The following is a 19525-nucleotide window of genomic DNA, read 5'->3' on the forward strand; positions in this document are numbered from 1 at the left end:
TTTTCCGCTTTTCACTGTGTGTAAAAGAAAAAAAATCTGTAAATAAATACTGAACTCATGATATGCAGGGAGAAGTATTGGGAGAGATGGGGGATGCACTGATGTCTACAAAACTTTGAATGCATTTAAACAGGATGGGTTGATGGATGGGTAGCTATGCACTAAAGCATGTATAGTAAATGTTCATTGTGGGATCAAGGTGGTGAGTATATGGGTGTTCACTGTAAATTTCTTAGAACTTTGAAATTTTTCATAATAAAATGGGGGGGGGGGAGTAGTTGCAGGACTCACCCATGGTGTATACACATGACCCCATAGCCACTACCCCCCCAGTAGGCTAGATAAAAGGGGCATTCTGGACCTGAGAAGAACACTCGAAGCATCGGGGCTTCTGATGGCAGAATATTAGAATCCAGAGCTGTGGGTTTTTTTCCTCTGCTCCTGGGGAGTGTAGGTGGGTGGTTGGGCTTTGAGCCTGAAACAACTCGTTTGGGGGGTGGAGAAAAAATCTTGCTTCGCTCGAAGGTGCCCACGTCTATTCCTTTGCGTATCCATATTCACTCCCACGTTTCAGGGGCTGGTGATTCCAGGAGCAGCGTGTGGCTGGTAGGTGGGGGCGAGCTGTCTGAAAGGGATGGAGCTCCCTCTTCTGGCTGGAGGGGAGCCCACACAGCCCGACAAGCGCTGGACCCGCCTCTTCAGCACCCACTTTGTGTATCTGCGCGGCGCCCGGGGTGGGAGAACCGAAGCCCCCAGAGGGCCCGCCGAAAGCCGGGCATCCGCGGGCGGCCCCGCGCGTCCGAGGCGGCGGCGGACGGGGTGGAGTCGCAGGCACTGGCGCCGGCAGCCGCGCAGCTACACCTGTTGCAGCGTCGGCCAAGCCGGGCAGAGCGCAGGGCGCACCGCCGCTCGGCAGGGCAGGGCCGCAGCGAGGAGGAGACCTGGGGACAGTCCCGACAGAGCCCAGCGAGGGGCTCTCCTCGGGAGGTGAGACTGGAGCGGGCCGCAGCGCCGGCGCCCTCTGAGGCAGGGTCTCGGGGAGGGCCCCCTGCCCCAGGCGGTTAGCTAAGGTCGTGCCGCTGGTCTGCACGGGGCGAGGGAGAGCACTGCGCGCGGAGCCCTGTGGGCGCAAAATCTCTGGAGCGCACCCAAGTCCGGGTAGAGGAGATGGCCCTCTCTGGGGTCACGGTCTCCTGGCCGCGGGACCCCCCCCCCCCGCCCAGGCCCCGGCAGCCTCTTGGGGTCCGGGGCTGTCGTGCGGCGCTCGCTTCGCCCCCGCAGAACCCACACGTGGGGGCGGGAGACGCCCCCGCGCAGGGCTCAGAGGCCAAGGGCGCCCTGGTTCCGGGCCAGGCGAGGGAGGCATCCGGGGAGATTCCCCTAACTTCCTTCGCTCCCTCACTCCTACCTCCCTTTCTGGTCTCCTCCTCCAGCCGCTCGGCCCGCCGGATGCCGCACGTCTTGGGGGCCGGGTGGGAGGTCCAAACTGCACCGTCCTGTAGGTGCGCCCGCCCGGAACTGCTCCAGCCTCCAGGTCCCGGCAGCCGGGCCGGTGACCCGATGGGGCTGAGGGGCTGAGCGACGCCACGACTGGGACGCAGCCCCTCGGATCTACCTGCAAAGCCAGCCGACTGCGACCCCGCGTCCTGGCCGTCGGCTGGAGAAACGCTGGTCACCCCCGCCCCCGCCCCGCGCCCCGGGGAAGACGCCACTCCGCGGGAGTTTGCCCTGAGGGCGCGCCACGCCCCCTCCCCAATCTGAGCCTCTGGCGGCGGCGCCGGGGCGGGAACCGCACCGCATCCTCGTGCCCAGCAGAAGCGGGCTCTGCGTCCTCTCACTCGGACCTTCAGCGTTTAGGAGAACCAACCGGCGGCGAAAAGCGGATTTGAAACCAGGAGTCTGGGCGGACGTGGGGAGTTGGCTCCGCGGGACCGGTCGCGGCGGCGGCGGCGGCCCCGGGAGCCGCGGGACCGGGGGAAGCGCCCGGCGGACATGGGTGAGCCGGCCGTCGGGCGGCGGGGAGCGAGCTGAGCGCCCGCCCGAGCCCGACCTCCCGGGAGATCGGGGCGGGAGTCCGCCCGCGATCCCCGCCGCCCGGCGGGGTCACCCCGGGGGTCCGGCCATGGCCTGCCGGGGCTGCGGCTGCGGCTGCGGCCCGGGCCACCTGAACGAGGACAACGCGCGCTTCCTGCTGCTCGCCGCGCTCATCGCGCTCTACCTGCTGGGCGGCGCCGCCGTCTTCTCGGCCCTGGAGCTGGCGCACGAGCGCCAGGCCAAGCAGCGCTGGGAGGAGCGCCTGGCCAACTTCAGCCGCCGCCACAACCTGAGCCGCGACGAGCTGCGCGGCTTCCTCCGCCACTACGAGGAGGCCACGGAGGCCGGCGTGCGCGTGGACAGCACCCGCCCGCGCTGGGACTTCACCGGCGCCTTCTACTTCGTGGGCACCGTGGTGTCCACTATCGGTACGTGAGCCGCACGCGAGGGCGGGGGCGCGGGGGGGGGGAGACTCGCTGGCATTTTTCCTGGCGGGGCGCCTCGAAGGGTGGGAACCAGCGCTCCCCCACCTCCGGTTCAGGTGCCTCCGCCACTCTGCCGGCTGCTCGGGTGTGAGCGGCGACCTGGCCCACAGGTGGTATCGCTCCCCGGCTTCTCTAAATGTGGTCCCGCTGCATTTGCATCACCTGGGAGCAAATGCAGAATCTCAGCCCCTCCTCTGACCCCCTGAGTCAGACTCCACAATTAACCAAGGACCCGGGGGACTCGAATGGTCCTTACATTGGAGACGCTCTGCTCTGGGAGATGCTCAGTCCAGTTAAGAACTTTAGGGAGAAAGCTTACCAATTGGGGCAGGGACCTAAAAACGTTTACTGAGTTAGTACCACTCACAAGGCGGGGGACGGAGCACACATTTAAAAAGAGGCTGTTCTTGCCCTGGTCGGTTTGGCTCAGTGGATAGAGCGCCGGCCCGCAAGCCGAAGGGGCCCGGGTTCGATTCCAGTCAAGGGCACGTACCTTGGTTATAGGTTCCCCGGCCTTGGTGCATGCAACCAGACGATGTGTCTCTCTCACATCGATATTTCTCTCTTCCTCTCCCTTTCCCTTCCACTATCTCTAAAAGTCAATGGAAAAATATTCTCAGGTGAGGATGAACCAAAAATAAGATAAAAAGAAGAGTCCATCCTGAACTTCAAGTTTACAGAGAAAATTAGATGGAACACCAGATTGAAGGTCAGGCAACATGCTAATGAGAATGGGAACTGTGTCCTACCCTGAAAAACTGGGGGAGAAGTGACCTTTGGGCTAACCCCGTGGTGTTAGGTACGGTTTGGGTTTTGCATCCTGAAGGAGGAAAGAATTGCATTCAGGGGCCCCATGGTCTACTGCAGCGGCTGCCAACCTTTCGGACTTCACGGACCACCGGTTGGTGACCGCTGGTCTATAGAATAACTACGAAGGCCTCCTGGCTAATGGGATGGAGGTGTCTCTTTAATGTTTACTAAGGAGCTAGAACTTATCTAGAGGCAGTTGGGAGTCACTGAAAGTTTTTGAGCAAACTGGCTACCGTCAGTTATGCCTTTATTCCCAGCAGAAGGGAAAAGTTGGGTGTCTGCACCACCTTTCTAAAGATAATTCATCCTTGCCTTGAAACATAATCGAGTGATCAGGGGGTTGGGGAAGATGCTGCAGAAATGTTGAAGAAAGAAAAGAGCAGGAGCAGACGAGGGGGCTTTAAAAGGCTATGCTGAAAGGGAGTGGCTCCCAGCTGCCAGGCACTGGGAATGGCTACGAGGCTCACGGTGGCAGCCCAGGGGGCAGGCGCTCTGCAGCTCTGGCCCCGGTGCCAGCAAGGGAGCCTGTCAGCCAGTCGGGTGACAAGGCGAACTTCCCTGAAGCTCCCACACAAGGCTGCCTTAGGTAGCTATTCTGCTAGGAGAAGGAGCACAAGTATTATAATAGAGATCAGCCTCAGGCCTGGTTGGTCAGGAGAGGTGTCCCAAGGTCAGTCTAGAAGCCCAGGGCTTCAGTGGGTGAGTAGGAGGCAAGGCGGAGAGGACGGGGCGATTAGGGGACGATTAGGGATTAGGGATGGGATGCACAGGCTGCATCTGAAGTGCTTTGTCCTAAACTGCCTGGCTCACAGCCCCACCCCACCCCCACCTCCCATTCCCGATGGCCCTGCCCATCAGCAGACCAGTGAGATGCCACAATAACTGGGGGTCTGGCAAGAAAAACTGCCAGCATTCTCCGTGATGACCAGAACACGGGCGCTGAGGCGGTAGAGGAGGAGGAATACCCTTCCAGGTTCTCTCCCCCAGCCCACATTCCTCGCAGAATTCTCTAAGCAAGTCCCTCATTGTGTCGCCTCCTGCATCTCATCTCAGAAGACAGCCCCAGGATTTTTATGTAGGGAGGACTCGGGGGAGCAAACTGCTTGGCAAGTGTTGCCGTGGAACTCCCCTTGAATCTGCTGTGTTTTACATAGCAAGTACCGGGTTTTTATTTCACTTGAATAGTTATGTGGTGTCCTTTTAACGGGAGATTGGGGGGCTGCATCGTCCCCCCCTGACACACACACACCCCCCATACTCCCCTTGGACACGGAGCTAGGAAGGAGCAGAGTGTGTTGATAGGCTGGTGAACAGCAATGCCTTAGGAACTAACTGAGAATGTCTTGGATGGCTGGGCGTGTAAGAGGCTCGGTTATAATAACGGAGCCCGGTGGAATAGAAGGAAACTGGCCAGAGGGTCCGGAGTCGGCGCTGTTGGTCCTGCCTCTGCCGCTTGGGCAGGTGTTGGGAGCCCCATCCTTCTCATCCGAGCTATCTGCAAGTGCTCACCGTGTAGCTGTGCAGTAAACATCAGTTCCGTCTCCTGCCCACCCCTCCCCCTAAGCCGCCCCCTTATGTAGGGTTCTTGTGAGGGACGGTGAGCTCATGTAATGAATGTTCTTTAAAAAGTACAAAGCACTATATACGTATGGGCTTATTTTTATATTTCCAACGTTTCCTTTTAAACTGTTTCATGAGTTGCTGCTGTTATAACACACTTGCTACCCTTTATTGGGGTACATATTAGGCACATACTGTGATTATTGTGTGAATATGTGATGCAGCTAATTCAATCAACACAACTCCATGAGGTAGATACGATTATTTCCATTTTCTAGATAAGGAAACTAAAGCTTCATGTTCTTTGTAAAATAAAGTATAAAGAAAAAAAAAGTTACACCATCTGTAACCACTGTTAACATTTGATGCCTTCCTTTGTGTTCTTTTTGCCCTAAACATACACATATGTGCATATGTAGTTTTAAAAATTGGGATCATATTCTGTCAACCATTTATCTTGTATTTTAATCATAACATTACACTAGAGGCCTGGTGCACGAAAATTCATGCACTGGGGGGAGGGGGGTCCCTCAGCCCGGCCTGTGCCCACTTGCAATATGGGACCATTCGGGGAATGTCCACCTGCCAGCTTAGGCCCACTCCCTTGGGGATCAAGCCTAAGCTGGCAGTCAGATATCCCTCTGGCAGTGCTGGAGCCCTTGGGTGATGTCTGACTCCCCGCAGGGAGTGGGCCTAAGCCGCAGTCGGACATCCTTAGTGCTGCCAAGGAGGCAGGAGAGGCTCCCGCCTCCGCCACTGTGGTCACAGCCCTCAGCCTTCTTGTGGCTGAGCAGCGCTCCCCCTGTGGGAGCGCACTGACCACCAGGGGGCAGCTCCTGCATTGAGCGTCTGCCCTCTGGTGGTCAGTGCACATCATAGTGACTGGTCGTTCCACTTTTAGGGTCAATTTGCATATTACCCTTTTATTATATAGTACTAGAGGCCCGGTGCACAAAATTCATACATGGGGGGAGGGTGCCTCAGCCTGGCCTGCACCCTCTCACAATCAGGGACCCCTCAGGGGATGTCTGACTTCCCGTTTAGGCTAAACCGGCAGTCGGACAGCCCTCTCGCAATCCGAGACTGCTGGCTCCTAACCGCTCGCCTGCCTGCCGGCCTTCCTGATTGCCCCTAACCACTCTGCCTGCCTGCCTCATCACCTCTAACCAGTCGCCTGCCTGCCTGATTGCCCCTTACCACTCGTATGCCTGCTTGATCACCCCTAACTGCTCGCCTGCCTGCCTGATCACCCCTAACCACTTGCCTGCCTGCCTGTTTGCCCTTGACTGCTCGCCTGCCTGCCTGATTGCCCCTTACCACTCGTATGCCTGCTTGATCACCCCTAACTGCTCGCCTGCCTGCCTGATCACCCCTAACCACTCCGCCTGCCTGCCTGATTGCCCCTGACTGCTCGCCTGCCTGCCTGATCACCCCTAACCACTCTTCCTGCCTGCCTGATCGCCCCTAACTGCTCGCCTGCCTGCCTGATTGCCCCTAACCAACTCTGCCTGCCTGCCTGATCGCCCCTAACTGCCTCTGCCTCGGCCCCCGCTGCCGCGGCTTCTTCTGGAAAGACATCCGGAATGATATCCAGAAGGTCGTTTGGCTGTCCGGTTTAATTAGCATATTATGCTTTTATTTTTATAGATGATGGTGCTTTTCTTTTAAAAATCAGCTCCACTGCCCTTTATTCTGCATAGACTTTGAGATAACACAACAAGAAAGCATACAGTAAAACAATCATAAAATGTAAGTAAAACTTCAGAATCAGGAAAAAGAAGAACAGAAATATGGAAAGCAAACAGGTCCTGGCAGTTGCTAGGAGGAGCTTTGTCTTAGTTTAGGTTCCCTCAGAAGCAGAGCCCAAGCCAAGAATTTGAGTTCAAGCAGTTGATTGGCAGGTGCAAGGGATACAGGCAGGTAGAGGGGGACATAAGTCAATATAGGGATGTATTAGGCAGGAACCACAGTGAGCAACTGGTACAGGCAGACCTCAGAGACATTATGGGTTCGGTTCCAGACCACCGTAATAAAGCAGGGATCACGATGAAGCAAGTTGTAACCTTTTTTGTAACCTTTTGTAAAAAATGAAGCACAATAAAGTGAAGCACAGTAAAACTAGGAGTTCCTGTACTTAATCCCATGTGGAAGCTGGACAACAGTGCAAAGCTCATGACCCAGAAAGATCCCAGGCTGCACGGGGGGGGGGGGGGGGGGGGGGGGCGGGGGGGGCGGGAATCTTTATACACCCACACCTGTCAGTAATTGGGTAACAGGTGCTTGGAGGGCAGGGAATCACAAGCCCAGGTTCCCAGGTGCTTCTGGCCTGATGTTGCATGGACAGCCCAAGGGTAGCCCAGTGACAAAGATGTAGGCATTGGCCATTGGAAGTCAGGCCGACGTGACTAGAAATGATAGAGGGTGTTGCCAAGGGGTGTGGGCATAGGACCCACGATGACTATTCAGGCTTCAGATTGGGCTGCAAGCTCCATGCCTGAGTCCTGACCCACCCTGGAATTCTTATCCTCAGAGGAAAGGTTCCCTCATGGGGTTTTATGTAGAAACCATTGCATAGGACAATGGGCGTTGTTCACAAACAGCACTTTCCTGGAAAGCGCAGTTGAGGATTTCGTGTAACTGTTGTCTGGTTGAGACCTTTGATTTAAAAGTCAGAGGAGAGGGAAAAACCTTTTGTCAGTTTCTCCAAAGGTTAAACACAGAATTACCATATGACTCAGCAACTCCATTCCTGGGGGACGCATTCGAAAGAATTGAAAGCAGAGACTCAGACAGATATTTGTATCGCTAAGTTCAGGGCAGCGTTATTTACAATAGCCAAAAGGTGGAAACAACCCAAGTGTACATCAACAAATGAATGGATTAACAAAATATAGTGCATACTTACAATGGAATATTATTCAACTATGAAAAGGTGTGAAATTTGATGTATGCTACAACATGGATGATAGACCTTGAAACCATTATACATATAAGTGAAATATACAGGACAAATATTAATGCCACTTGCATGAGGTACCTGACAAATAGGCAAATTCCATAGGGACAGAAAGAATAGAGGTTAATGGGTATGGCATTTTTGTTGAGGACGATAAAATAAGCTTTGAGTGTACAGCATGCTGATGGTTATACAACCGTGTGAATGTATTTAATGTCGTTGAATTGTACACTTAAGAATGATTAAAATGATAAATATTGGGTATATGTCACCACGATTTAAAAAGTTGGAGCAGAATATGAAGACACACTCAGGGATGCTGATTTTGAAAGAGACTGGTGGTCAGACTTGAAGCAAGAATGAATTTGCGGTACATACAACTCGGAGGAGTAGATTGACACTGTGGCTGGTGAATGATCCTTCTGTAAATGTCTTTTGTCTCAGATATGCTTTGGGCAGGGGTTTGCTTCTGTGTGTTGCCTGTGCCTGTATAAATCAGCTTCTGTCCCGAAAGGATCTGAGGTCCGTGGCATACACTATGGTCATGGCAGGCTCAGGCTTTGGGTTGCCCCTTAACACAACAAGAGTTTATTCACACACACAGGCCCGCTGTGGGCGCCTGACGCCCAGGGCAGCCGTCTCCCGGGGGCCCAGGCTGCTTTTATCTTGTGGCCCAGGAAGGGGAAGAAAGAGCTGAAGAGCCAAAACCAGTTTGGCTCAGTGGATAGAGCGTCAGCCTGCGGACTGAAGGGTCTCGGGTTTGATTCCGGTCAAGGGCAAGTACCTTGGTTTCGGGCACATCCCCAGTAGGGGGTGTGCAGGAGGCAGCTGATCGATGTTTCTCTCTCATCGATGTTTCTAACTCTCTATCTCTCTCTCTTCCTCTCTGCAAAAAATCAATAAAATATATTTTTTTAAAAAAAGAAAGAGCTGAAGAGTGGAGGACCAGCAATCAATTGGCCACCACCTGGAAGAGGCACACGTCACCTCCACAGACATGTCATTGGCCAAATCAAGTCACATGGCCACACCCACGTTCAAGGGCACTCCTCCTATGAGTGAATATTGGCGAACAGCACAGAGACCTACCCCACATACATGAGTACTGTGCACTAGAAAGGGTACAATAATGGAGTTAAGACACTGGGGAGATGAGAAACGTAGCAGGATAGCACCCCTAAGCCACAAATTGTCAACACACAGAGGTCGATGTCAGAAGGACCCGCGTAATTGGCAAACGTGAGCCCGGCATTTGGCTCTGCGTTTTCCAGTTGTCAAAATATTAAGAGGCACAGACAACTACTACTCCCCTTACCCAGGCTGGCTGCTTGGAAGACACCCAGCTTTTTCAGACTTGAATAAAAATTTCTCCTAGAGATTGTCACGGAGGGGAGTAGATAATGCGGGGAGTCACCGCCTCCACAGCATCTGGGCCGTAAACACGAAAGAGAACCGTGTGTTCCCGCATCCCTGATGCAGGTGCAAGTCAGTAAAACCCCTCTGCCAAGGTCCAGAGCCACGCAGGGCAAGCATGCAGCTCCCGGTGGCGTGGCCCGGCAAGGACATTTAGAATTTTCCACCAGCGGCTCCCAAGCTTTGGGAACTCACCCAGGGGAAGTGTGCTCGTTAAAATGCAGGTGATGGGGCTCCTTGCACAGCTCCGGGTAGAGTACAACTTCCCCAGATGGCTCTGGCTTAGGCAGCACAGGCAGCACACGTGAGGCACCCGTGATGGGAGGTGGCGAGGGCTGAGCCTGGGGACCACCCCTGAGGATCCCGCTATCTGTGAATCAGTGGTACCTGCAGCACCTGGGACCTTGTTAGAAATGCAGAGTCTCGGGGCAGCCCCAGACGCATCTGCTCTTTAATAAAACACCCCGGCGAGTCAAACACTAAGGTTTGCCGTTTTGTGATGTTGCTGCCTGGGACAAGACGCCCTGTGCTTTAGAGCAGGGCCACCCCGGTGGCCAGGCTGGAGTGGAGGGGAGGGGGATGTGCTCATCGGTTGCCTCTGTGGACCTCGCCACCGGCTGGCAGGTTCCTAGGTGAGGAGCACGTTAGGCACCAGCAGCCTGCCCTGGCTGGTGGCTCAGTGGTTAGAGCACCGGCCCGTGCACCGAAGGGTCTTGGGTTCAATTCCCAGTCAAGGGCATGCACCTGAGTTACAGATTTGATTCAGGAGGCAAGCAATCGATGTGTCTATCTCACATCAATGTTTCTCTTGTCTCTCTCCCTCCTTCTCTCCCTCTCCATCTCTTCCTTTCTCTCTCTCCCCTTCCTCTCTCCCACTGTCTCTAAAAAAATCAATTGAAAAAATATCCTTGGGTGAGGATTAACAACAACAAAAACACACAAAAAGAAATGAAGAGCAGCCCTGTTCAGTTACAGGGATGCACTGGGCTCGGGCTGAGAAGGGCTGGCTTTGTGTGGATCTGAGGAGCCCAGACACAGAGATCCCGAGCCCCAGCTCAGTGATGGGCCAGTCAAGGTAGATGACCAGATTTTCAACAACAGTTTTATTCATTTTAATTAAGCGGAGAGAATGGTACTGGCACCCCTCTTTAGCCCCGGGTGTAGCCGTGATTGGCACTTGGGCAGCAGCATTCTGCATGGTTCCGCGGGGTTTGGGAGCCGGACGGACAGGTGTGTGACGTGGCCCGGTCAATGTGCAGACCTTCGTGGTGCCGAACGGAATATTGTTTTCAGATTCTGTTTGTTCCTGCATGGAAATCAGGCTGAGGAAAGAGCTTTTGAAATCAAATTATATCACATTCAAACAATAAACTATTGGAAAACACCATTTTACAGTATAAAGCTATAGACTGACATCAAAGATAACAAACAGGCATTCAGAAAGAATAAGACATCCCACTAATACATTAACAGATGTCACACGTTAGTGGATGTCATACGAGTGCCAATATTTAAATCACACATCGAATAGGCACTCTACATTTTGCAAAGCATTTGCACACACACCTTGTGCAGTAGGCAGAGAAGTTATTCCATCTTGGGGATAAGGAAACTGAGGTACAGAGAGCATAAATATCTTACTTAAGACTACACATCTATGAAGTGACAAAGTCAGGAGTAGAAACAGATTTTGTTTTGTTTACCCCCTGGTGATAAAAGAAGTGCATATTCATTTTAGAAGACTGGGAATACATCGGAACAAATGAAAAAGAAGGCAGAAATCCCCCATAATTCCACCATCCAGTGAGAACCCCTGCTAACGGTTTGGTGTATCATAATATGTTGAACTTAAAGTACTGAAGATTTTACTGGATTTAAGATGAGTCATTAAGTACCATTAAGAAAGAAAAGAATGCTGTCAATTATGTTCTGACACAAGCAATGGTGAGACCATCCTGATTTAAGATATACATTAGCACTGGGAAAAGGCTCATCTTGAAATCAGGAAATAGATCATATCTCGTAAGTTTTCCATATATTCATTATACATTAGCATATTGTTCTAATTAGGTAAAAATGAATCTCATGATAGAATTTCTTTTATTTATGCTCACATTGATTCATTTTAAATATTTATTTAAAAGACTTCTAGTTCACCCTAGCCAGTGTGGCTCAGTTGGTTGAGCATCGTCCTGTGCACCCGAGAGGTGGCTGTTTCCCGTCAGGGCACATGCCTGGATTGTGGGCTTGATCCCCAGTAGGGGGCGTGCAGGAGGCAGCTGATCAACAGTTCCCTCATCATTGTTTCTCTTTCTCCCTCTTCCTTTCTCTCTCTCTCTCTAAAAATCAATAAAAATATATTTTTAAAAAATACTTACAGTTCATACTCTAATCTTTTTCTCTCAGGAGCAAGGGGGAGGGTCATGTTAGTCATTGTATACGTGTGCTTTTAGATGTTAAGGATTTTAGGCCTTTGTCATCTTTGTCATGCTTTTTATCCATTCTTACTTTCTGTTCCGTGTTTATGTAGACACTAGGGGCCCAGTGCACGAATTCGTGCACCTTGAAAGGAACTGTGGGCCGCGAGGCTGCAGTAGGCACAGGGGTGCATCTCGGCCCATCCTCCGTGCTCCCGCCTGGCCCCTGCTGCCATGGCACCTGGTCCCCTGTCTGCAGGCAGCCCCACTCCCCCCGCTACTCCTATGCACTAACGACACCAGGCCCACTCGCACCTGCTGATGGCACAGAGCGATTGAGGCCGACGCTAGCAATGGGTGCAAGCAGGGCCAGTGCTGTCAGTGGGTGCGAGCAGCAGCTGCTGCCCCAATCGCCCCTCAGGAGCAGGGGGAGGTGGAGAAGCCCTCAGGGGCAATCGGGGCCGGCAGCCACCGCTCACACCCACTGATGGCGCTGAGCAATTGGGACTGGCGCTGGGTGCCAGCAGTGGGTGTGAGCGGGCCGGCGCTGGCAGCAGGTGCGAGTGCCGGGTAGGACCACGGTGCACAGGAGCAAAGAATTTTCAGTAACCACCAGAGGCTCACCCCGAGGACAGTGACCAGCGCCCACCTTGGTCTGGCGCCCCCCGCTCACCTGCTCCCCCATCCCGCCTCGGCCGATGCCCACCATATTCCATGTTCTGCTGCCGATGCCCACCATGATCCGCATGCGCCCCCTGGTGGTTAGTGCACATCATAGCGACTGGTTGTTCGGTTGTTCTGCCGTTCAGTCTATTTGCATGTTAGGGTTTTATATACTAGTATATAGACTAGGGACCCAGTGCACAAATTCATGCACCTTGGAAGGAATTGTGGGCTGCAAGGCTGCAGTAGGCACAGGGGCATGTCTCAGCCCATCCTCCACGCCCCCCCGCCCGGCCCCTCCCACCACGGCCCCAGTCCTCTGTCTGCCATCAGCCCTGCTCCCGCCACTGCCACTCCCACAAGCTGATTGCGCCAGCCCCACTTGCACCAACTGATGGTGTGGAGTGATTGGGGCCAGTGCCAGGAGTGGATGCCAGCGGGGCTGGCGCCGTCAGCAGGTGAGAGCAGCAGCTGCTGCCCCGATTGCCCCTCAGGAGCAGGGGGAGGTAGAGAAGCCCTCAGGTGATCAGGGCCAGCAGCCACCGCTCATACCCGCTGATAGCGCCGAGCGATTGGGACCGGCGCCGGGCACTGGCAGCGGGTGCAAGTGGTGGCTCCAGCACCGGCTGTGGGTGCAAGCAGGTGCGAGTGCCGGGTAGGACCACGGTGCACAGGAGCAAAGAATTTTCAGTAACCACCAGAAGCTCGCCCCAATGACAATGACCAGTGCCCACCTTGGCCTGGTGCCCCTGCTCACCTGCTCCACCATCCCACCACGGCCAACGCCCACCATGTTCCATACATGCCCCCTGGTGGCCAACGCACGTCATAGCGACCGGTTGTTCAGTTGTTCCAGTTGTTCCGCCGTTCGGTCTATTTGCATATTAGCCTTCTATTATATAGGATGTTTTAAGTTTCTGTGCAGTTTCATATTTCAGATTTTTCCTGTTGTTGTTTCTTTCATTGCCTTTGTGCTCAGACAATATTTCCCATCTAGATCTTATAAGAATGCTACTTTTTATTCAGTGTGCTTTCAGTAGTAGCAGCAATTTTTAAAGCACTTTCACATACCATTTGATGCGAACAGTGCTGGGTGCTTTTAAGATTAGAGCTAAGGAGCAGTGAATGTGTGGTCCAGGGAAGAGGGGGCAGCAAGAGTGGGATAGGAATTTGCATTCACTCAGGTGGGGTGAGAGGGCGGGCTCCCCTGGGTCTACCTTCTAACATTTCATGGGAAGGCTCAGACTTTCCACTCTGTGAGCCCTGGATTTGTTCAGTTACTTGCTTCCTACTCGGAAAATGTCAGTATCTGCAGATGAGAGGTCAGCTGCAGGACAGAGCTCTCTCTCTCCACTGCCCAGCATTCCGGCACACACACATTTCATCTCAGCTTGTTGCCTTAAAAATGCTTGTGTATATGACAGAACGTGGTGATTTCCTTTTCTTTATCCTAAACTCCATCCTGTTCTCTCTCCCTCTCCATACCTTTCTCTATGAAGGAGAGATGGGTTTGGCATGAGTGTAACCCAAATCTTGCGCTCTTTGGGGTCCTAAGGGTAGTATTCTGTTCCAAGAAGCACAGTCCATTAGCCCAATATAATGAAAAAGTAAATTCAGTTTTTGCTTGCATATCTCCAAAGAGTCTTAGAGTCGCCAGTTTATAGCACAAAGGGAAGTTCCCTCTCTCCTCCCTCTCCTCTCCTAGTCTCTTGGATCTCAAAGGAGTTCTGGAGCCTTTTATCCCTAATCCTTCCCCGACCCTCTCAGCCCTCAGTATTCCTGTTCTTCCCCTCACCCCCCGCCATGCACCCCCCACCCATCTCTTTCTGTTCTCTCCAGCTTCTTGTAGCTTTCCGTCTTCATCTCAAAGGATCGCCCTGGAGTTGACCCAGCAAGTAACAATCTTCCCCTGAGGAGGAAGGGGGAGAAGATTGGGATCCCCAGTGCATTATTATTTTATACGGTATGGGGACGCTCTCGGCCTGTGGAGGGCATTACTGTGTTCAGACCCAGAGGTGCAGTCCTGCTGAGGATGGGAGACGTCCCCATCATTGCACTGCTCCCCCTCCCCCCTCCCCCTCTCCCTTTCGCTTCCTTCTGAGCAGTCTGTCTACATTGTCAGACATGACCCCACTTTTCTGAAATGCTGCTCCTTTAACACACCCACCGCCATCTTCCTTTGGCCCAAGAGCCACCCACCCGTAGAGGCCTAATTACGCGTTCCGATTTTGTTGTTGCCATTCTCTCATCAACCCCTGCCGTCTCTTCTATTGATCACCCTGCTTGGAAGGGAAGCCCTGTGGCCAGTGACCCCAGGGGTCAGACCATGGTGAACCTGGGTGTGACCCGGGGTGTGTGGGGTGTTAGGGGGCAGTGGGGCCATTCAGATTTTATTTTATTTTTTTAATAAAGTTACAAGGATATTTAATTTTCTTTTTTTATTATTTAATATATTTTATTGATTTTTTTACAGAGAGGAAGGGAGAGGGATAGAGAGTTAGAATCATCAATGAGAGAGAAACATCAATCAGCTGCCTCCTGCACACCCCCTACTGGGGATGTGCCCGCGACCTAGGTACATGGCCTTGACTGGAATCGAACCTGGGACCCTTGAGTCCACAGGCCGGCACTCTATCCACTGAGCCAAACCGGTTAGGGCGGCCATTCAGATTTTAATTGTAAAGCAGCGTTGCCGGGGCCATGCAGGTCTGATGACAGCTGGACTGGCGTCCGAGGGTCCCAGGTAGAGCTGTGATCACCTGTGAGCTCCAGGCTTCCTTCCCTTCAGAGGGAGGAGGTAGGCGCTCTGCACATTTCCTGGCCTTGGCAGCCCCTGGGTGTGTTAGTTCGCTTACTTACCTGCTTGTGCAGGACTCCTGATCACCCAGGGGGAGCCGAGCCTCTGAGCCGCTTCATTGTGTCCCCACTCATTTCTAAAAGGAGCCACGGCAGTTATCTCTCAACTCTTCTCTTTCTGTGCCTTCCCGTAGGCGTTGCAATCCTTAGTGTATGCATTCTGGTTTCTTCTTTCCTTTTACATTATTCCCGCTACCCTCCTTCAAGAATTCATGTATTCGTGTTCATGTGGAAGAGCTTAACTAGACTCAACTGTTGGATGGGAGGGTTACGTGTGATTTTTGTTTACTCTTGTGTGTAATCAAATTTGTGAAACGTATGGAGTTCTTCCCAGGGGTTAAACACAGCACACACCTTTACATATGTTTCATTCTAACGATGCCATGAGGATAGGTACTGTCCATACTCCCAGGTCACAGACCAGGAGTCTGAGGCCCAGAGAGCTTCCGTGCGGGTCCGAAGGTACCCAGCGGGTGGAGTGTGGGGCCTTCCTTCAAAGCTTACACTTTGCATCACCCCCTCCTTTGCCAGTTCTTCCTTTGGGGTCCTGTTGTGGGAAGAGCTGCTAGCTACAGGAGTGACCTCGTTTTTCTGCGCGGTGGTCCTTAGGAGACGGGATACTGTCAGAAGACAGATGGTCTGCAGAATCTCAGGGTTTCTGTGATGTTGTCATGTCTGATTCCTACCTCCCAGGAGTCCATGGATATGGAGACTTACATCACCGCCCGTTACATACTTCACAGTCCCCTCAACGTTGCTGCATCCTCCCATCACCATGACAACTAATGTACCTCCCCCAGGACTTTCATCTCCAATTTGGACATTTGATTCCAGAGGTCACGCCCTGACTCTACCTGTGAGCTCTGGCATGTCAGCACCAAGGTTGTCTGTGTCTTGGGTTCTTCCCTCGTTGTTAAGCAATCGATGAAGATCCAGGGCTGTGGTTTTCAAACTGTGCTCCACAGACCCGCTGAGGTTCTCTGTAGTATCGTAAGGGCTGTCTCAAGGGCCACGGGGACCCCTAAACTTCTTATCTCTGTTACATATTTAGGGTGTCCCCCAAAAATGTATACACACTTTAAAGCTGGTAGCTAGCTCAATATTGAACATTAAATGTATTTTAATAAACACCGCCTTTATAATTATTCAAAATATGTGAATATATTTTTGGGACATCCTATATTTATTTATATATGTCCAGAATATTTATCCTGTTCTGTTACCTTTTAATTGGCTATTACATTTTTTTTGGTATATAAAATAGATTTTTATAGCGCCATATGCACTCATTTGGACAGGCAATTTTTTTTTACAGTTTTTCACAAATTTAGGTGCTGTGCATGTTTGAGATAAATATTCTTTTTTAAAAATATATTTTATTGATTTTTTACAGAGAGGAAGGGAGAGGGAGAGAGAGTTAGAAACATCGATGAGAGAGAAACATCGATCAGCTGCCTCCTGCACACACCCTACTGGGGATGTGCCCGCAACCAAGGTACATGCCCTTGACCAGAATCGAACCTGGGACCTTTCAGTCCGAAGGCTGATGCTCTATCCACTGAGCCAAACCGGTTAGGGCGAGATAAATATTCTTATACATTCTTTTTATTTTTATTTTTTAAATATATTTTATTGAGTTTTTACAGAGAGGAAAGGAGAGGGATAGAGAGTTAGAAACATCGATGAGAGAGAAACATCAATCTGCTGCTTCCTGCACGCCCCCTACTGGGGATGTGCCCGCAACCAAGGTACATGCACTTGACCGGAATCGAACCCAGGACCCTTCATTCCGCAGGCTGACACTCTATCCACTGAGCTAAACCGGTTTCGGCCTTATACATTCTTTGTTTAGCTCTAACTCATCTCAATTTTTGTTCAAACGACTGCTTAAGTGGTTTTGTGTGATTGGCTATATAATTATGCTTTGATTTATTTCTAAAATGATCTCATAATGACTTGAGAATGTGCATTTCCCAGAATTCTCCTTCCTGTTTGAGTGTTTCTTTGTGTCCTTATGTCTATATATATTCCAGCTGGGTTTTCTCTTACATTACAGAATTTGGGAACAAAAGGGAGCAGAATCTCCAAACACGCTCCAAGGCTAGTGAACACACCCAAAATAACATTTCAGTTGTGTGTTTCAGGGCATATAAATTCAGTGTGATTGATTTCATCACTTGTATGACTTATTAATACCTTTGTTTATCTCTTAATGCTTTATATGGTGACATCTATTTTTAAACTTAGATATGATGAAATTCCTTCAATATACTAACAGATGTTTGCCAACTTTAGGTTGTCTTTCTAGTTGTGATTTTTAATAAATTTTTTTTAGTAAACCAGTTAATACATTTTTATATTATTTTTTAATCAGTTTTGGACTTTTCTCTTTGTAGGGGACTTTGGCACTTATGTTGGGTCTCATTTGCATTATCTTTTGTGTTCTATTCTTCCCTTCTTTTCCTATTCTCTTTTCAATTCTGTACCTTCTATTACAATGGACTGGGTATCCTTTTTGTCATTTTAAGTGTGATCACATGAAATTTATCAAAATTTCCCTGTAGATTTAAAAAGCTCCTTTGGCCATTATTTTTCATGTTTATGAATAAAACTAAGACCGCTTTCTCTGGATGATAACGGAGTCTTGCGACCTTGGGTTCAGCCCCATTCTCTCCGCCCTTCTGTGTCCCCCTTGTTGTTGTATCTTGTTCTCTGGAAACACTTTCTGAAATTACCTTTTTTTCATCTTAGAACCTGCCTCACATCTGGTGCCCGAGAGCCCATCACCTCCATGCCCCGTTTTCTCCTTAATGATCGTAGTGCGTTTCCTTCCCGTCACTTCCAGTTCGTCTCAGTCCCTTCTCCTGCCTCCGGACCTTTAGGCTGTGGTCAGTAATGAACACCATCGCGTTTTCTCAAGCCTTGCTTCTGCTTTTAAACAGAAAGAAACGGCAAGATAACCTTCTAGAAATCACTTTCCTGTGTGTCCGAAATAGCACCCCATGTGACACTGAGTGGGGGGGTAGGTGGGGGGGGGAGGAAGCAACAGCTTTGTCACCTGCTTCCTCTGTGCTTCGTGCTGCATGCTTCTCTTATGCCCGATTCTGCACCCACTCTTACTAGCACTCAGTCTTGAGGTGGAAGGAACGGTTGCTTTCTGTTGCCTACACTGCTCCTTCTTTGTCTCAGTAACTAGAAAGGAACGTGACCACTAGATCAAGTGCGGGTTGCATGGGGCAGCTGGAGCAGGAAGCCCGTGTCTTAAGCGCACAGCAGGAAGTTGAGAGACCTGCAGGCCGGGCCCACAGCGGCCCAGGGCTTTCCAGTCTGTCTGCCCTGGCAGGCTTACATGGTGGCTCGCTCCCTTGTGCTCACAAAACAGCTCCTCCAGTTCCAGACACCGTGGCCGCCACCAAGGCAGGAAGAAAGAGGGAAGAGGAGCGGCAATAGTGTGAGCCAGCTGAAATGGTCTCTCAGAAAGAACTTTCTTGGAAGCCTCAATTTTTGTTTATTTCTCACGGCCAGAGCCATGTCAGAATACCCTCTGCAAGGAAGCTCATCGCTGTCATGAACACGACGCAGGTTCCTATATTGAGGCAGGAGGGAAGGACAGTGTTGTGTGGCAACAATACTGTGAAGGCAACTAATGGTGTATCTCCTGAAAAAGCATTGCCTGGGCATCTTTCCTGTGGGGATTATTTTGGAAGGTATTCTATGAGTAGTTAAGGTCTTGATCAACGTTTTTCAATCCTGGAAATTTTTCAAGTGTTTCCTTAATGATCCTCGTTGGCTTTTTTGGTGGTTGTTTTGTTTTTTTATCTTGGCCACCCTTATTATTCTCAGGTTGGATATTCCTGTTTTTCAAAGTCTACCAGGCACTTCTTTTGTTTTGTTTTCATCTATTTGCTTAATTCCATATTTTGGATTTGATTCTCCATTTATTTCCCAGCTCACTAATTATTTCCTCCATTGTCTGCTGACTTAGTTTCCAGAAGATATTTATGAAGGGCCTACTACTATGTGTTAGGTGCTGGCATAAATATTGAAAGTTCCTCTTTGCGATTCTCCTGCTGTCTTTAGTATCATCTTAAAAGTTCTTTTTTTTAATATGTTTTCATTGATTTTATAGAGAGAGAAAGGGAGAAGGATAGAGAGATAGAAACATCAATGAGAGAAAGACTTTGATCGGCTGCCTCCTGCACGCCCCCAACTGGGGATTGAGCTGCAACCTGGGCATGTGCCCTGACCGGGGAATCGAACCAGTGAACTCTTGGTTCATGGGTCAATGCTCAACCACTGAGCCACACTGGCTGGACAATAGTTCTTGATTT

General features: G+C 51.1%; 1 protein-coding gene across 1 annotated transcript in view; it reads left to right on the plus strand.

The window, feature by feature from the left end:
- Positions 1-2102: 2102 nt before the first annotated feature.
- KCNK13 (potassium two pore domain channel subfamily K member 13) overlaps positions 2103-19525 on the plus strand; it is a 74641-nt gene continuing 57218 nt past the window's right edge. The window contains exon 1 of the mRNA XM_079769799.1: positions 2103-2462. Coding sequence (XP_079625925.1) covers positions 2123-2462 — 340 coding nt within the window. The 5' untranslated portion in view covers positions 2103-2122. The remainder of the gene's footprint in view (positions 2463-19525) is intronic.

Source organism: Cnephaeus nilssonii (assembly GCF_951640355.1).
Source record: "Cnephaeus nilssonii genome assembly, chromosome: 4".
Classification (NCBI taxonomy): Eukaryota; Metazoa; Chordata; class Mammalia; order Chiroptera; family Vespertilionidae; genus Cnephaeus; species Cnephaeus nilssonii.